The 18,217-nt window shown below is 44.8% G+C and overlaps 1 protein-coding gene across 1 annotated transcript in view; it reads left to right on the top strand.

Moving 5' to 3' along the window:
* The window catches only part of LOC101615521 (NACHT, LRR and PYD domains-containing protein 7), a 42,781-nt gene that overhangs the window by 2,907 nt on the left and 21,657 nt on the right, over window positions 1-18,217 (top strand). Inside the window, exons 2-3 of the mRNA XM_045133334.1 lie at window positions 1,047-1,060; window positions 4,958-5,261. Coding sequence (XP_044989269.1) covers window positions 1,047-1,060; window positions 4,958-5,261 — 318 coding nt within the window. The remainder of the gene's footprint in view (window positions 1-1,046; window positions 1,061-4,957; window positions 5,262-18,217) is intronic.

Raw genomic sequence — 18,217 nt, 5'->3', positions numbered from 1 at the left:
TGAACTTGAAATCCTCCTGTCTCAACCACCTGAGTAGTTAGAATTACAAGCCTGTATCATCAGGGCCAGCTTTAAAAAAATTTTTTTTTAAATTTTGATTTATTTTACTTTTTTTTCCCTTTTGTTTTTCCAGGTGGGGTCTCACTGTGGCCCAGGCTGACCTGGAATTCACTATGTAGTCTCAGAGTAGCCTCAAACTCCTGGTGATCCTCCTACCTCTGCCTCCTGAGTGCTGGTATTTGTATTTATCTGAGATAGAGAAGCAGATAGAGAGAATGGGCATGCCAGGACCTTCAGCCATTGCAACCAAATTTCAGACATAAGTACCACCTTGTGCATCTGGCCCACATGTGTCCTGGGGAATCGAATCTGGGTCCTGTGGCTTTGCAGGCAAGCACCTGAACAGCTCAACCATCTCTAGTCCCAGCTTTTTCTAGCTCTTTATCAGTATCTTCTCTGATAGCCCTTCTGGTACCACGCCATCCAAAATGGCATCACTTTCTCACTCTACGGCCTCCTGAATTCTAGGAACGTGTTCTTCTATTGACTTGCACCCCCACCCTGTTCTGAGTTCCTATAGTGCATTTTTTATTAACTTACTTGAGAGAATGAGAATATATGGGTGTGCCAGGACCTCTAACCATTACTAGAAACAAATTCCAGATGCGTGTGCCCCTTTGTGCATCTGGCTTTATGTGGTACTGGAAATTGATCCTGGGTCCTTAGACTTTGCAGGCAAGTGCCTTAACCACTAAACCATCTCTCCAGCTCACTTAAAGTGTACTTTAACCCCACCTCCCCAACAATACTAAGCTTTATGTATAGTGGGGACCATTAATATTAAGAGACTGGCCTTCCTAAAACTATTGGAATGTGAATGTAAAGTTGAATTAACTTTGTCCAAATGAGAACAATGTAGAAAGAATAAGGTAGCTTATGGTGGTCAGGAAAACAGTCTAGACCATGAGCCAATATACTGGCCATGTGAAGCTGGTATCTCACTTCTCTACTAAATCCATGAGCACTTTGTGGCCCTTTCCTGACAGGTTTCCATAATGTGGTAAATTGTTCTTTCCCCCCCGCAACCCCCCCCCCCCGACAGGGTCTCTCCATGTAGCTCAGGGTAATCTCAAATTTTCAGTCATCCTGCTTTGGGCCTCCTAAGTGTTGGACTGGCAGGTGTAGGACATCAGAGCCAATGAATTGCTCTTCTATTAAGCACATAGTTCCACAAATAAAATGCATGCCATTACAGACAGGAAAGCCAAGATTTGCAGTGATCTCCTATTGCAGGTTGATCAAAATATAAGCACTGATGTTTTGGTATGCACACTATTTTCCACTTCAGGTTTCTCTCATTGCTTAACGGTAGTCATATTACTCGATGTTCCTATCATAATTACACACTGAGTATTGCTAATGACCACCAGCTTTGAAAACCCCTCAGGTTTTTGGCCCATTTCAATCTGTCTCCTAGCTTAAGTATTTTTTTTTTTTTTCCGAGGTAGGGTCTTACTCTAGCCCAGGCTGACCTGGAATTCACTATGTAGTCTCAGGGTGGCCTTGAACTCACAGAAAACCTCCTGCCTCTGCCTCCCGAGTGCTGGGATTAAAGGCCTCTAACTTAAGAATTTTAACCAATGTACTGACTGTATCCATTTGACTTTGATTAGAGGTATGAATATTGAAATCACAGGTTCTGGATAAAACTAGTGCATGGCTGAACACTGATGCTTGCTTAATCCCAGTTGGCCTCCCCCTAGCATCCTTACACAAGTGGATCTTCATTCCACACTGAGCACCACGCTGGCATGTGAGGCATCCTCCCTGGGCATCCCTTTAACTTGTTTATTTCCTGACTGATTTGTACGTTTTGACTTTTGGAGACCGTCTCACATAGCCCTAGGGTGACCTCAAACTGGCTATGTCTGGCCTTCAACACCTGTTCCTCCTGTTTCCTCATCCCAAGGGTTGGGATTACAGGCAGGTACCAATATGCCAGGTTTTATTTTGTGGTGCTGGGGTTTGAACCCAGGGCTTCATGTATGCTAGACAAGTGTGCTCTCAACTGAGCAACATCCCCAGCCCATGCCAACATTCTTTAAAGGGGAAGATGGATGAAATCTGAAAATTTGAAAGAAGTTATTCAGATAAATGCTTTTACATTGTAATGTAGGTTTATGTTTTCCTTTTCTTTTCTTTTTGAGGCAGGGTCTCTGTTTCCCAGTGGGTCTTGAACTGTTTGGTTCAACTGAAAACTCCTGTCTGAGGATCTTGAGTAGCTGATGCTATGGGTGTACCGTCCCCCATGCCCAGTTTTAAAGCAGATGCTTGGTCTGTTAAGTCTTAATCCTTCATGTCAGCTTTTCACTTTTTCCCATCAATGTGCGCGTGTTAACACCCAGGGACTTATGCATGCTAGGTAATGGCTGTAGCACTGAGCCACATCCAAGCCCTCAATGCTTCACCTTTTTAAGAAAATGATGTTTTATTACCATTATTAACATTTCGTATGGACACATCATGTGTTGGTAACCTCTTTTTCCTCATCCCTGCCCCCATTCTGTTGGGAACACTCCTCAGTGGGGTTGCAGGTATTCCTCATGAGGTTGTAGTTTCTGTGTTGTGGGAGCAGTAGTCAGTTATTTTGTGGGGTGAGCAAGGCCCCTGAGCATGATGTCTCAACCTGTGGCTCTTAGAATCGTTCTGCCCCCCCCCTTCTGCAAAATTCCCTGAGCCATGGTAGGTGAGCTTTAAGTCTACTTCACTGAGGAGCTCTTAGGAGCCTCTAAATCTGGTAGGTGTTGAGTATCCTCAAGGTCTGTCTCCTACACTGATTATCAGGTTCACCATGGAGGCTGCACTCATGCTTGGCCTTTTGGCTAAGATCAAGTGTGGTATCTATTCTTATCAGTTTAAAAAATATTTTTATTGGGCTTGAGAGATGGCTTAGTGGGTTAAGCACTTGCCTGTGAAGCCTAAGGACCCCAGTTCAAGGCTCGATTCCCCAGGACCCACGTTAGCCAGATGCACAAAGGGGCGCACGTGTTTGGAGTTCGTTTGCAGTGACTAGAAGCCCTGGCGTGCCCATTCATTCTTCTGTCTCTTTGTATGTCTGTCTGTCTCTGTGTGTGTGTGTGTGTGTGTGTGTGTGTGTGTGTGTGTGTGTGTCTGCCCCTCTCTGCCCCCTCTGCACCCCCCCTCTGCCCCCTGCCCCCTGCGCCCCTTTGCGCCTCTCTGTCTCTGCGCCTCTGTCTCTGCGCGCCTCTCTGTCTCTGTCTCTGCGCGCCTCTCTGTCTCTGTCTCTGCGCGCCTCTCTGTCTCTGTCTCTGCGCGCCTCTCTGTCTCTGTCTCTGCGTGCCTCTCTGTCTCTCTGTCTGCCTCATTCTCTTTCGGGGCCCCGCCCCTCTCTCTGTGGGCCCCTTTTCTCTGCCTGCCCATGCCACCCCTACCCCCCCCACCCCCTCTGGCTTGCTCTCTGCCTGCCTCTCTCTGTTTTGTGTATATCCACCACATTTTCTTTATCCATTCATCTCTTTTTCAATACTTATGTGTGGGCAGTGAGAGAGAATGGGTATGCCAGGCTGCTTGACACTGTATACAAACTCCAGATGCATGTGCCGTTTTGCACTTGTGGCTTCACATGGGTACTAGGGAATTGAACCTGGGCCATCAGGCTTTGCAAGCAAGTCTGTTCACTGCTGACCCACCTCCCCAGACTTACCATTCATCCCTTGGTTGACCTCCAGGCGATATTCTTCGTTATAAGTACCCTGAACTCACTTTAACTTTGTTTTCAACATTGGTTGTTCACTCTCCTTACAATTGTAAGACCTAGTCAAAAAATGTATAAAGGAGCCGGGCGTGGTGGCACATGCCTTTAATCCCAGAACTCAAGAGGCAGAGGTAGGAGGATCACTGTGAGTTTGAGGCCAGCCTGAGACTCCATAGTGAATTCCAGGTCAGCCTGGGCTAGAGTGAGACCCCACCTCGAAAAACCAAAAACTAAAAATAAAAAGTAAAGACGAACAAGGGAGAATAACTATCTCAAACATCTTAAAGGGGAAATATATGAGATGATGGTCTGTGGATACAAGGTGTTTGTTATGAGCAAGAACTGAGGGTCGGATATACCATCTGGTGTCAATAGTTACTGTGGTGACGGTAGTTATTCTGCTTGAAGTTTGCTAAGATAGTAGACCATAAATATTACTACTCCAAAACCAGACAACCTATTCTAGGGGGTGGCTGTGTTACCTAATGTGATTGCAGTAATTATTTCACAGTTTGTGTGTGTGTTTAATCATCACATTGCACAACATGAATGTGTAGCATTCTGTCTCCTATATCTCAGTGTCATTGGGAAGAATGAAAACATATATGTGTATTTGGTGTGTGCAACTTAGTAAAACAACTTAGCAACACCCTGACGCCTATAAGATAAGTGTACCCACCCGTTCTATGTCAATGCATTCAAGCTCCAGGTACGCTGGCTGTAAAACGCTCCCCTCTCCTAGATTAATGGCAAACTGAGAGACATACTTCAAATAAATACCAAGGTATTTTCAACCCGAGATTCTAATTTAGTACTCAGAACCCCTTCCGGTAACTACAGGTCGGGTTGTTATGAGGGTGAATGCCACAGGTTCCATGAACTTGCTTGTACATTAAACTTACAACCAGCTGATGATCTCCCAGGGCAGGGGGTGTGACTGTAGAGATTTTTCCACGTGCCCTCAGAGCTTCCCATGTTCTCAAAATACCCTAAGACACTCAAAAGATGAGTTTCATATCAGTCCAAGAACAGAGCTCTCTGTGAACTGAACCTTTGTTGAGAGTTCTGGAAGGAACAGGGAAAAAGTGCCGATGCCATTGTCATGGTGCTGGGATGACCAGTGTTCAAGACAGAAGGATCACTTGCTGTCTCTCTCCGCCTCTTCCCTCAATTCTTCCACAGACCCGAGAGCTGAGCTCTCGTGAGGACGACATGGCATATCCTCATGGGCTCAAGTTCAACCTGCTGCAGATCCTGAAACAATTCAACGCCAGTGAGTTCAGCCGCTTCAAGGCCTTTCTGCGGGCATATCCCCTGCCACGTGGTCTTCACTTTCCCCAGTTGCAGACCGAACTGTCCAATCCAGAACAGCTACTGGGCATCCTCCTCCAATGCCCCAGGGACTGGGTGGGGATGGTGACCATCCACATCTTGGAGAAGATGTGCCGCAGTGACCTGGCAAAGAGAGTGAAGGATGAACTCAGAAGTAAGTAGGAACCAGGCCATGTGGTGTCCTGCAGGAAAGGAGGGGTGGTCTTAAGGATTTCAGAACTAGAGAAATGAACACATGTGATGCCTCACGTATGTCATCCCAACACTGTGGGTGAGGCAGGGTGCTGAGGCAGGCGGATTGCTAGGAGTTCTAGGCAAGCCTGGACTACATAGTAAGACATAGTTGTCTCAAAGGGGGGTGGCTGGAGAGATGACTTAGTGGTTAAGGTACTTGCCTATGAAGCAAAGGACCCAGGTTCAATTGCCCAGTACCCACATAAAGCCATATGTACAAGGTGGTGCATGCGCTTGGAGTTCATTTGCTAGAGGTCCTGGTGTGCCCTTTCTTTCTTTCTCTCTCTCCCTCCCTCCCTTCTCTCTCTCTCTCTCTCTCTCTCTTTCGCTAATAAAACGTTTTTTGAAAAAATAAGGCTTGGGGAGCTGGAGGGATGTCTTAGCAGTTAAGGCATTTACCCGGCAAAGCTGAAGTACCTAGATTCGATTTCCCAGGACCCACGTTAGCCAGATACACAAGGGGGCTCACATGTCTGGAGTTCATTTGCAGTGGCTGGAGGCCCTGGCACACCCATTCTTTCTCTTTCTGTCTGTCATTGTCAAATAAACAAAAATAAACAAAATTTTTAAAATGTCTATAGGCATTTCCACATATTCCTGCTGAAATAAAATCTTTTCAGTGGCAAGCCATTGCTTTAGACCAGTTCCCCTGGTAACGGTTAAATATACTGACCTCTAGGTAGTATCATGGAAGGGAAATAAAAACAAAGTGTAAGGACACATATGCGTGAAGATGCCAGGATGAAACCCATTGCTTTGTATGCTAACCTAAAAACAGTAATGTTAAAAAAAAAAAAAAAATGCCAGTAGTAAGAGACTGTGAAGAGCAGTAACAAAAGGTTGGGGCTCAGAAGCATGCAAAGTGCTGATACTCTTTTCTTTTTCAGATACCACTTTGAGACGGCTTTTCGGAGGGGCCCCTCTGGCATTAAGTAAGTTGCCTCATTTATGTTTATTCATGTAAGGTTTGGGAACTCAGTTTTTTTTTTCAATATTTTTATTTAAGGAGAGAGAGAAAGGGGGGCAGGTAGAGATAAAGAATGGGTGCACCAAGACCCCCAGCCACTGCAAAAGAACTCCAGACATGGTCCCACCTTGTCATCTGACTTATACGCAGGTCCTGGGGAATCAAACCTGGGTCCTTTGGCTTTGCAGGCAAATGCCTTAACTGCGAAGCCAAGAGATTTCTTTTAATGAGACAAGCTTCTGTACTGAGGACCAGAGCCACCTCTGTCCCCTGCTGCTGAGGAGGGGCCTGTGCTGCGGGTGGGCGCTGGGTAAGATGCCATAAATGTGAATGACACCAAATCTTCTAGGTGTCAGTGAGTGTCTGTGCACATGGGAAAGAGTGAGCTTTCCCTTGACTCTGCAAAACCTGGGGACTTCTAGTCTTCGAGGAAACGTGGGGGTGAGGAAACCATACTAGCTTGAAGGCCAAATGAGGCTCCTGTCATTGTACAACCAACAAGCCACAGTCGTCTTTACTTTAAGTGATTTTCAAAAGGAAGGAGAAAGGAGGCCGGGGAGATGGGTTTGCCACCCACATCCATGGGCACACACAGGCACAGAGAGAGAGAGAGAGAGATGCCTCAGATAGCATACTTGCCTTGGTCAGCACAGGAAAAAGAAGTGGTCTCAACTCATTGCAGACACGTCAGGACTTAGAGTAGAAAGGAGGATGGAGAGAGGACGCCACCCTCTGCATGTCAACCCCAGCACGGTGCTTTTGTTAAGAAGCACATTATGTGGTGGCGCACGCCTTTAATCCCAGCCCTCGGGAGGCAGAGGTAGGAGGATTGCTGTGAGTTCGAGGCCACCCTGAGACTCCATAGTGAATTCCAGGTCAGCCTGGGCTAGAGTGAGACCCTACCTCGAACCTCCCCCCCCCCAAAAAAGCACATGAGGAAATCATTAATGAGCTTACATGTGAAAGGTACATCAAGATACAATGACTTCTGGGCCAGGCATGGTAGCATGTGCCTTTAATTCCAGTATTCAGGAGGCTGAGGTAGGAGGATTGCTGTGAGTTCAAGGCCACCCTGAGACTACATAGTGAATTCCAGGTCAGCCTGGGCTAGAGGGTGCCCCTACCCTGAACAAACAAAACAAAATAAGAAGATACAATAGCTTCTTTGTGCCTTATGTTAGTAGTAGACATTGGGGCTTTAGTAAGAGCTTGAACAAGATCACTGTGACTTAAACTCAGCAAACAGAAAACAGTGTTGGGAAAGCATGACTTGTATGGGAAAAGCATTGAGGAACTTTAGGACTTCACGGGGTCAGCAGCTCACCTGACAATACTTGGCAGTGTTCTCTTGGGAATGCTTTCCCCTTCCACCTGCTATGCAGGACAGAGGACATAGTCTTGATGGCCCCTGGAGTCCTGTCACGGAATCAGTGTCCAACAAAGAGGAAAAGAATGTTCCATTAAAAAAAAAAAACCAAGGAAATTAAATTTAAACTGTCAGTCAATAAGTTTATAGGACTGTTTGGCTTTTGGTTTAGTGAGACAGGGTCATGTTATGTAGCCCACACTGGATTTGAACTCATGAGCCTCATACCTCAGCCTCCTCAGTGCTGGGAACCCAGGCATGTATCACCACCATGCCCAGCTCTCAGTAAGGTTCTACTTGCGCATAGCACACCTATTTGCTTTCATTAGCTGTGGCTGCTTTTGCACTTCCTTTGGTGCATGTCTGTTTGTGGTATATGCTTGTATGTACAAAGAGGCCCACTCCCTGTGTACACACATACGGGGGCTACAGGAGAACATTGGGGACCCTGTGATATCACTACTCTTCCACTTTTTTTAAAATTTTTTCTTTATTTATTTGAGAGCGACAGACACAGAGAGAAAGACAGATAGAGGGAGAGAGAGAGAATGGGCACGCCAGGGCCACAAACAAACTCCGGTTGCTTGCAGCACCATGTGCATTTGGCTTACATGGGACCTGGAGGATCGAACCTGGATCCTTAGGCTTCCATAGGCATGTGCCCTAACCGCTAAGCCATCTCTCCAGCCCAGTGTTCTCTTCTCTTTGCATTACCTGTATACCTAAGAAGAGTATGTCTTGGGCTCAAGGCAATAGTAAACCAAAGGATGATCTGGGAAATTCTTCCATGACCATCTGTGGTGAAACTCGGATGTGTTGGTGGGTTAGTGATCCTACAATGTCAGTGGATGGTCTAAGACTGCTGATGCTTTAACCACCTTATGGTAGGTGTCTAAGTAAATGTTCTGAGGAAACCAGGAATAGTGAATTTCCTTTAAAATGTTAATTGGCAAAGTTTAAGTATATCTAAGATGTACAGCATCATGATGGTAACCCATGTGGTGTAAATTTGATCCCAAAAGTAGATTCGTGAAATAGATTGGTTCTGTGTGCATGTGTGTGTGTGTACATCCACACATTCACTCATTTGGGGGGATGGTCTTGCTATATAGCCCAGGCTGACCTTGAATTTACAATCCTGTCTCTGCTTCCCATGTGCTGGCATTGTAAGCATGCACCACCATGTCAGGTTGCTTGGGCTTTTTTTTTTTTTTTTTTTTTTTCTTTTTGGTTTTTTCGAGGTAGGGTCTCACTCTAACTCAGGCTGACCTGAAACTCACTATGTAGTCTCAGGGTGGCCTCGAACTCATGGCGATCCTCCTACCTCTGCCTCCCGAGTGCTGGGATTAAAGGCATGCGCCACCACGCCCGGCACTGTCTTAAGCTATCTCTCTCTTTCTTTTAATGTGGATGCTAAGGATCTAAATTCAGGTCCTCGTGCTTGCAAAGCAAGAACTTTCCCCACTGCGCCATCTCCCTAGCCTCACATTCGAACCCCTCTTCTCCCATTGTGTCTCCACGCTATTCCTCTCCTGTTGGGAATCCAGGCAGTTATTTCATGAGCCTTTCTGTTGCCTTTGGGATAAGCAGCTGCGTTTCCCGCGTCTTCATGCTATGTAAAGCCGGGCACTGCACAATATTGTAGCAGACGATACTGGCCCAATTCTAATTCCTCACACCTGATGACATCACAGCTGTCCTAACATAGTGGAAGGTGTTATTTGGGACACCACCAGTATTCAGACGTAGTGCAAAGTGGTGATACTGGTGTAAGTGAACCTGACACACTGCCAATGATTCAAGAGCACACCACAGGCAATTATGGCCAAGTGCATATTTGGTAGTGGCATAAATGACCGTTTGGCTGATGCATGCATCTATTATACATTTTTTTTTTTTTTCGAGGTAGGGTCTCACTCTAGCTCAGGCTGACCTGGCAATCACTCTGTAGTCTCAGGGTGGCCTCGAATTCACAGCGATCCTCCTACCTCTGCCTCCTGAGTGCTGGGGTTAAAGGTGTGCGCCACCACGCCTGGCTCTATTATAAATTCTATCCATCGAGTATACTCCTTCTACAGATGAGTTTTCTTCAGAGCTCCACTCTCCCCTCCCCAGTTGGCAGTTAATAGTGACTGAGGGCAGATGGACCATGGTCTTCAGTGGTAAAGCTGCTGGAAGGGTGCCCACACTTCAGCAAGGAACTCCCACCCATTACGGTGCAAGCAATCCTCATGTAACTCGGTATATCACCGAAGAAAGGCGCAAAAGTAGGAAGGGGTTCATTGGGAAGAAACGTTCTAGTGCGAGAGAGAGAAGACGGGGGGATAGAGGGTGACTAAGATGAATATGCTATATGAAATTCTCAACATTAAAAATGCAGGGCTAGAGAGATGGCTCAGTGGTTAAGGAGCTTGCCTGCAAAGCCCAAGGGACCCAGGTTCGATTCCCCAAAACCCACATAAGCCAGCCGCACAAAGTGGTGCATGTGCACAAGGCTGTGCATGTACACAAGGTGGCGCTCGTGTCTGGAGCTCGATCGCAGTGGCTAGAGGCCCTGGTGTGCCGATTTTCTCTCTCTCGTGCTCTCACAAAAATAAATCGCCGGGCGTGGTGGCGCACGCCTTTAATCCCAGCACCCGGGAGGCAGAGGTAGGAGGATTACTGTGAGTTCGAGGCCACCCTGAGACATAGTGAATTCCAGGTCAGCCTGGGCTAGAGTGAGACCCTACCTTGAAAAACCAAATAAATAAAATGCAAAGTTGGAGGGGAGGTTTCATACAATGCTATGTATGAGCAGCCTCCTGAATCCGGTGCTTACTACGCATCATGATTACCCTAGGAAGCTGCATTTATGATGGACTTCTCCATTGAGGGACAGTCTGTGATGCCCAAACACCACAAAACCATCCATGATGAATTGCTCCAAGTACGTTCACCTCGTTAAACTGCACATGCTTGTACCCTCAGCTATGTAGGGATTCTCTTGCCAGAAAGGGAATATACACCTGATACACTTTTGTTTGTACATCCACTAGCTCCTTAACATCTTCTTTTGCATAATCTGGGTAAAAATTCTAAGGCTGGGGCTAGAGAGATGGTTCAGTGGTCAAGGAGCTTGCCTGCAAAGCCTAAGGACCAGGGTTTGACTCGCCACTACCCACACAAAGCCAGATGTACAAAGTGGCGTATGCATCTAGAGTTTGTCTGCAGCAGCTGGAGGCGCTGGGGCACCCATTCTCTTTTCTATCTTTGCTTGCAAATAAATTTCAAAAAAAAAAAATCTAAGGGTCAATGATTGAACTTGCACTGCTGCCAACCCCACTCTGTCCTGGGAAGAAATCTCAGTATACTTGCCAAGACAAACCAATAATGTCTCTCTCTTTCAGGAGTAGCATGGGTAACAGAACCGTGCCCGAGCTACCCAGTAAGGCAACAGGAAGACACACCAGGTTGGTCTTAGAGTTATTGTTGTGAGCTAAGCCAAGCCACCTCTTCCTTTCTGCCTTTGCTCTTCCTTCTTACAATTTTTATTTATTTATAAGAGAATGGGCATGCCAAGGCTTCCAGCCACTGCAAACAATCTCCAGACACATGCACCACCTTGAGCATCTGGCTTACATGGGTGCTGGGTCCTCAGGCTTTGCAGGCAAGCGCCTTAACCACTAAGCCATCTCTCCAGCCCTTTTTGATTTTTTTAATGTATTGATAACCTTCATAAATATACAGTCACCCTGATCATTATTCCCCCACCATCCTCCTTTGTCCCCCATCTCCCCTCCACTGAACCTCCTCTTTCCAAGTAGTCTCTCTTCTATTTTCTTTTTTATAGGATTTACTTGTTTTAATTAAGTAGAAAGTTTGCATGGGACACATCATGTGTTGGTACCATTGTCCCCCCTCCATCCCACTAAGGGCCCTCCTCAGTGGCGTTGATGGTATTCACCATGAGGTTGTGGGTTATGAGCTGTGAGAGCAGCTGTCAATCACTATTGTGTGTGGTGGGGGGTGCAATGCCTCTAAATATTCCCTCCCCCCCCCCATGACTCTTAAAATCTTTCTACCCCTTCTTCTATAAAAGTCCATGAGCTGTGGTGGGTGTATTTTAAGTCTCCTTTTGTGTTGAGCTCTCAGCAGCTTCTGGGCTTCTGCTTTGCTGTGGGTTGAGCGTCCTTAGTATCTGTCTCCATCACCCTGGTGCAGGTTATCAGGCTCATGGTGGAAGCAGTACTCTTGCGCATCTTGCCACTTCCTCTGCGGTCTCACCTGGGCACCTAGCTGGTGTGCCAGGAGTGGTTCATCTCCTGCCAGGAAGTCAGCTGTCTGTTCTTGACTTGTTGATAGATTTTTGGTTGTCCTGTTTTCACTGCCTTCTGAAAAAAAAAAAAAATCTTCAACAGAGAGTGAGATGAGCACAGGTTAAAGGGGATGTGTATTGTTAGAGAAATTTTGGTGATGATAACCTCTCTTTTGGCCTAAGACTGGTGGGAGCTTCTCATTGGAGTCTATAGTCTTGGTCACCATAAGATTCTGACCTGGTTCCCAGTTCCAGCTATGGGTCCCTGTCCACAGAGTGGATCTCTAGCCAATTAGAGAGCTATTGGTTACCCACCTAGGCTGGGTGCCACTATTACAAAAGTGTGTACGTCTTGTCAGGCTGATTGCTTTTGACTAGCCGTGTCCCCTGCATGCTCACAACCCAGTTGGCCATTTTTCCCAGCAGCACATGTAGCACCTTGCAGTACTACACAGGCTAACCATCTGGGAAGTGGCTTCCTTCCAGATTCCTGCTCCATCTCTCCATGGTCTGTGTTGCCAGCAATAGGATCTTACTCTTTCCCTCATGTGGGCAATCAAGTGCTTTGACAGAAGCCTGTCCTGTTTTGAGGACCTTCTAGGTCTCTCTGACCAGTTCAATGAGGGTTGTAACCAATTTCTGGTACTGAGACTTACAAGCCAGAGCCAAATATTTTTTGCTTTGGCTTCATCCCACCCTGTCCAGGGCCATTTTTACCAGAATATCCCCCCATATTCCTACTGAGTATTATATCTTTTAGTCTGATATCCAGGAAGGAGGTTTCTATGGTACCAATTCATTTTGGCTTTAGTTTTGTGTATATCTCCCCCCACTCACCCATCCCCCCTTTCCCCAAACCCTTATCATCTGTCCCTCAATTTCTTCATCAGCAGTGCCTGCAACTCAAGCTGTTCCAGGTTAGGAACCACATATGAGGGAGAACATGTGGTGTTTGTCTTTCTGTGCTTGTGTGTTTGCTTAGCATCTGTTCCGAGTCCATCTATTTTCCTACAGATTTCATTTCATTTTTTCTTATGAGTAGAATTCCATTATGTGTGTGTATCACATCTTCATTATCCATTCGACAAATGATGGGCATCCTGATTCCAGTTTGTAGCTATTGTGAATGGAGCAGCTATAAACACGGTGCAGTAAATATCTCGTAATGAAGAATGGAGCCTTTAGGGTAGATATCCAGTAGAGGAATAGCTGGGTCAGTGGTAGCTCTATCTTCTTCTTTTTCAGGAGTCTCCATGCTGATTTCCATAATGGTTATACAAGTTTACACTCCACCAGCAGTGCCTGAGGGTTCCTCATTTCCCACATCCTTATCAACATTTATTGTCAGTTGGTTGTGTGTGTGTGTGTGTGTTTTAATGATTGCCATCCTGACTGGAGTAAGGTGGGATTGTATAGTTGTTTTAATTTGCATTTCCCTGATGGTTAAGGATGTTGAACATTTCCCTGAGTATTGGCCATTTGTATTTCTTACTTTGAGAATTCTCTATTCAGTTCTCTGCCCCATTTGAGTGGATTGTTTGATTTTTTATTTATTTATTTAGTTCTTTGTGGATTCTAGATATTAGGCCTGTGTCAGTGGCATAGCTGGCAAATATTATCTCCCATTCTGTATATAGTCTGTTGGCTCTGTGTATGGTATGTTTCTCTGTACAAAAGCTTTTCAGCTTTGTGGTTGAGTGAGTGTTTATTTCCTGGGTTACTGGAGTATTTTTCAGGAAGTTCCTCCTATTTTTTTTTTTTCCAGTAGTTGGAGAGTTTCAGGGCTTATGTTGAAGTCTTTACTCTATTTGGAGTTGAATTTTTTTGTGTGTGCATAGTGAGATAAGTGGGTCTGGTTTTCTACATGTGGTTATTCAGTTTGTCCAGCACCATTTGTTAAAGGTGCTGTGTTTTCTCTAGTGTATGTTGTTGGCTCCTTTGTGAAAGATCAAGAGGCTGTAGTTACTTGAACTAAAGACCCGGTCTGCAGTTCTATTTCTTTGGTCTATGTCTGTTCTTACACCAGTACTATGCTGTTTTTATTACTATGGCTTTGGAATGTAGCTTTAGATTGGGTAAGGTGATACCTCCAGATGTGTTTCTTTCTTAAACTTTTTTTTTATTTATTTGAGAAACAGTGAGAGAGAGAGAGATTGAGAGAAAGAGAACGGGTACACCAGGGCTTCCAGCCACTGCATAGAAACTCCAGACGCATGTGCCACCTTGTGGATCCAGTTTACTTGGGTCCTGGGAAATCAAATCAGGGTCCTTTGGCTTTGCAGGCAAGTGCCTTAACAGCTAAGCCAGCTCTCCAACCCCAGAGATGCTTCTCTTGCTAAGGATATTTTTGGCTATCCAAAGCCTTCTGCCATTCCCTCTATTTTGATGTCAAAGGTGAGGGAGCAGGGCAACAAATGACAGTGTGTTGATGAGCCAAATACGATGCAGATCTTCGAGAAGTAACGACAGCCACTATGAGGTGATGCATGCCACTTTGTGCCTGGAAGACAGCCAATGCCCTTCTCCCCATCCTTTTGCTCTTACATTCTTTCTGCCATCTTTTCTTTTATGACTTCTGTACTCCTTTCTTTATTTTTTTTTAAGTTTTTTCTGATTTTTTTTTAAATGTATTTGAGACAGAAGGGGACAGAGAGAGAAAGAGAGAGAATGGGTATACCAGAGCCTCTGGCCACTGCAAACAAGCTCCAGGTGCATGTGCCACCATGTGTATCTGGCTTATGTGGGACCTGAAGAATTGAACCTGGGTCCTTAGGCTTTACGGGCAAGGGCCTTTAACCACTAAGCGATCTCTCCAGCCCATGTACAGCTCCTTTTAAGACCACCATCTCTTCCATCCTGTTTCCTCACCATTTCTGTCACGTTAGTTGTCCCAAGGAAAGTGACTTCCTTCCAAACATGGGAAGTGAGGGCAAGTGGACAATAGAGAGATCAGAATTCCCTTCCTGGAAAAGAGTATTTTGTGCAGCTTCTGTTGGATTTTTTTTTTCCATGCTCAGGTAAATTTAATAGCATCCTGCTGGCTATGATGTCTGTTGTGGCATGAATTCAAAATGTCCCTCATATGCCTATGAGTTTGAAAACTTGGTCCCCAGATGGCAGCATTGTTTGAGACGGTTGTGGAACCTTTATGAGATAGAGACCTGCTGGAGGAAGAGTGTCACTGAGGGTAGCCTCAAGGTTTCATAGCCTGGCCCCACTTCCAGACACATGAGCCTATGGGAGATGTTTAACGTTAGCCTTCTTTCTATCTCTGCAGGTCTCGGTGTTCTGCACGTAGGTGTTTTGTGTCTGATGCACTTGGCATAACTACTCTACGGTTCACCCATGTTCTCACCTGTGTTACTGACTCGTTTTGTCACTGGGTACTGTTCCAGTGCATGCGCATTCCTCCTTTGGTTAACTCATTTGTCAGGAGATGTGCATTTGAATTATTTCTACATTTAAAAACAATTCCATACTTTTATGTTAACTGAACATACTCTCTAGTATCATGATTTAGGGCTTGAGTAGAAAGCTAATAAATCTGGGCTAGAGAGATGGCTTAGCAGTTAATGCGCTTGCCTGTGAAGCCTAAGGACCCAGGTTCAATCCTCCAAGTCCCACATAAGCCAGATGCACAAAGTGGCACATGTGTCTAGAGTTTGTTTGCAGTGGCTAGAAGCCCTGGTATGCCCATTCTCTCTCCCCCACTTTCTTTCTGTCTCAAATAAAAATTAATTAATTTTAATTTATTTATTTTAATTGTTCAATTATTAATTTTTTACTTTAGTTATTTTAATAAATTTATAAAAATTTACTTCATAAAGAAAGCTAATGTAATTGTCAGTATATACTTATTGTACATAGTCTTGGATTTCATATAAATAATTTATTTCAGGTGTATCGTGTGCTTTGGGTACACTCACCCCCCTCCTATCATTTCTTTTTAAAATATGTATTTATGTGCAAGCTGAGAGAGAGGAGACAAACGAGCAACAAGGCCTCTTGCCGCTACAAATGAACTCCAGATACATGAGCCACTTTATGCCTCTGGCTTGACATGAGTACTGAGGAATAGAACCTAGGCTAGGCACCTTTGCAAACAGTATCTTTAAGTCCTAAGCCATCTCTCCAGCCCACTGTTTCTTTCTTTTCATTTTCCCTGCCCTCTTTCATGAATCTCCTTGGTTTTCTTAGTTTCCCTCTCATGTCACATATGTGGTTTGTTCAAATAGCTTTAAGACCCAATATGCAATGTTTGTATCTCTGTACCTAACCTCACTTACTATGATTTCTATTTTCCTCATCAATTTTGCAGCAAATAACATATCTTTTGCATGGCTAAATAAAACTCCTTTGGAGATAATAGATGATACTTAGAGAGGGAAGGAGGGAGGTAGACAGACAGACGTACACATATCATATTTTATGTATCCACTCATCTGTTTATGTACACTGAGGCTGATTCTATATCTTGGCTTTAATTTTTATTTTAGAGAGACAATTTGTGTGCCAGGGTCTCAGCCACTGTAATCGAACTCCAGACATTTCACCACCTAGTGGGCACATGCGACCTTGTACTTGCCTTGTCTTTGTGTGTCTGGCTAATGGGGTATCCCGGGAAAAGTCGAACGTGGGTCCTTGGGCTTCGCAGGCAAGTGCCTTAACCACTCAGCCATCTCTCCAGCCCAACTTGGCTATTTTTCATAGTTTTGGAATAAATATGGATATATAAGTATCTATGATTAGATATGGACTCCTTTGGATGTGGAATCCTTTGGATACATACTCAGGGGTAGAATAGCTGAGTCATACAACAGTATAACAGCTTTTTAAATTTTTTGAAGCCGGGTGTGGTGGCGCATGCCTTTAATCCCAGCACTCGGGAGGCAGAGGTAGGAGGATCACCATGAGTTCAAGGCCACCCTGAGACTACATAGTGAATTCCAGGTCAGCCTGAGCCAGAGTGAGACCCTACTTCGAAAAACCAAAAAAAAAAAAAAAAAAAAAAATTTTGCAGAAACTCTGATTTCCATGGTGGCTGCACCAGTTTACTCTCCCACTAACAGTGAATAATGATCCTTCTCTACCTTACATCCTCGCCAGCATTTGTTGTCATTTGTTTTCTTGATGGCAGCCATTCTGACTGGGATGAGATGTAATCTTAATGTACTTTTGCTTTGCGTGAACATTTTTTCATGTTAGCTATGTATGTTTCATCTCTTGAGAACTATCTGTTCATTTCATTGGCTCTCTTAACACTTGGATTGCTTTTTTTTTTTTTTTTCTTCAGTATTTTGCCTCTTGAGTTCCTTATATGTTCTGGAATGAAATCTTAGTCCTCTGTCAAATGAATCACTGGCAAAGCTCTTCCCTCATCCTATAGATTGTTTCTGAAGAGTAAAGGAAATAAGTATAGAAACTCTTCATTCATGCAATCACATTTGTCAATTCTTTTTAAAATTATTTTTATTTATTTGAAAGACAGGGAGAAAATAAATGGGCAAGCCAGGTCCTCCAGCCACTGCAAATAAACTCCAGATGCATGTGTCACCTTGTGCCTCTGGCTTACGTGGGTCCTGGGAAATCACACCTGTATTCTTTAGCTTTGCAGACAAGTGCCTTAACCACTAAGCCATCTGTCCAGCCCACATTTGTCAATTCTTGGTATTTCCTGAGCTATGGAGTTCTCTTCAGAAGGTCTGTGCCTATACATACCTACACCTTGTAGTGTTTTCCCTTCTAAAAATTTCAGGGTTCTGGATATGTTTCTACTTCTTTGCTGTTTTGTTTATCTGTGTTTACATGGCTACTTGGAAATCAAACCCAGGCATGTAGGCTTTGCAAACAAGTGCCTTTAACCACTGAGCAATCTCCCCAGCTACAAATAATACTATTGGGCTGGAGATATGGCTTAGCAGTTAAGATGCTTGCCTGCCAATCCTAAGGATCCAGTTTTGATTTCCCCAATGCCCATGTAAGCCGGATGCATGAGGTGGCACATGTGTTTGGAGTTCATTTGCAATGGCTGGGGAGGCCCTGGTGAGCCTATTCTCTATCTGCATCGTTCTTTCTCTTTCTCAAATAAGTAAATAAAATACTTTTTAATTTTTTAAAAGCCAGGCATGGTGCTGCACACCTTTAATCCCAGCACTTGGGAGGCAGAAGTAGGAGGATCACTGTGAATTTGAGGCCAGACTGAGACTACATAATTAATTCAAGGCCAGCTTGGGCTAGTGAGACCCGATC

This window comes from Jaculus jaculus, chromosome 14 (genome assembly GCF_020740685.1).
Source record: "Jaculus jaculus isolate mJacJac1 chromosome 14, mJacJac1.mat.Y.cur, whole genome shotgun sequence".
NCBI classification, from domain to species: domain Eukaryota; kingdom Metazoa; phylum Chordata; class Mammalia; order Rodentia; family Dipodidae; genus Jaculus; species Jaculus jaculus.
This window is presented reverse-complemented; position numbering and strand designations above follow the sequence as displayed.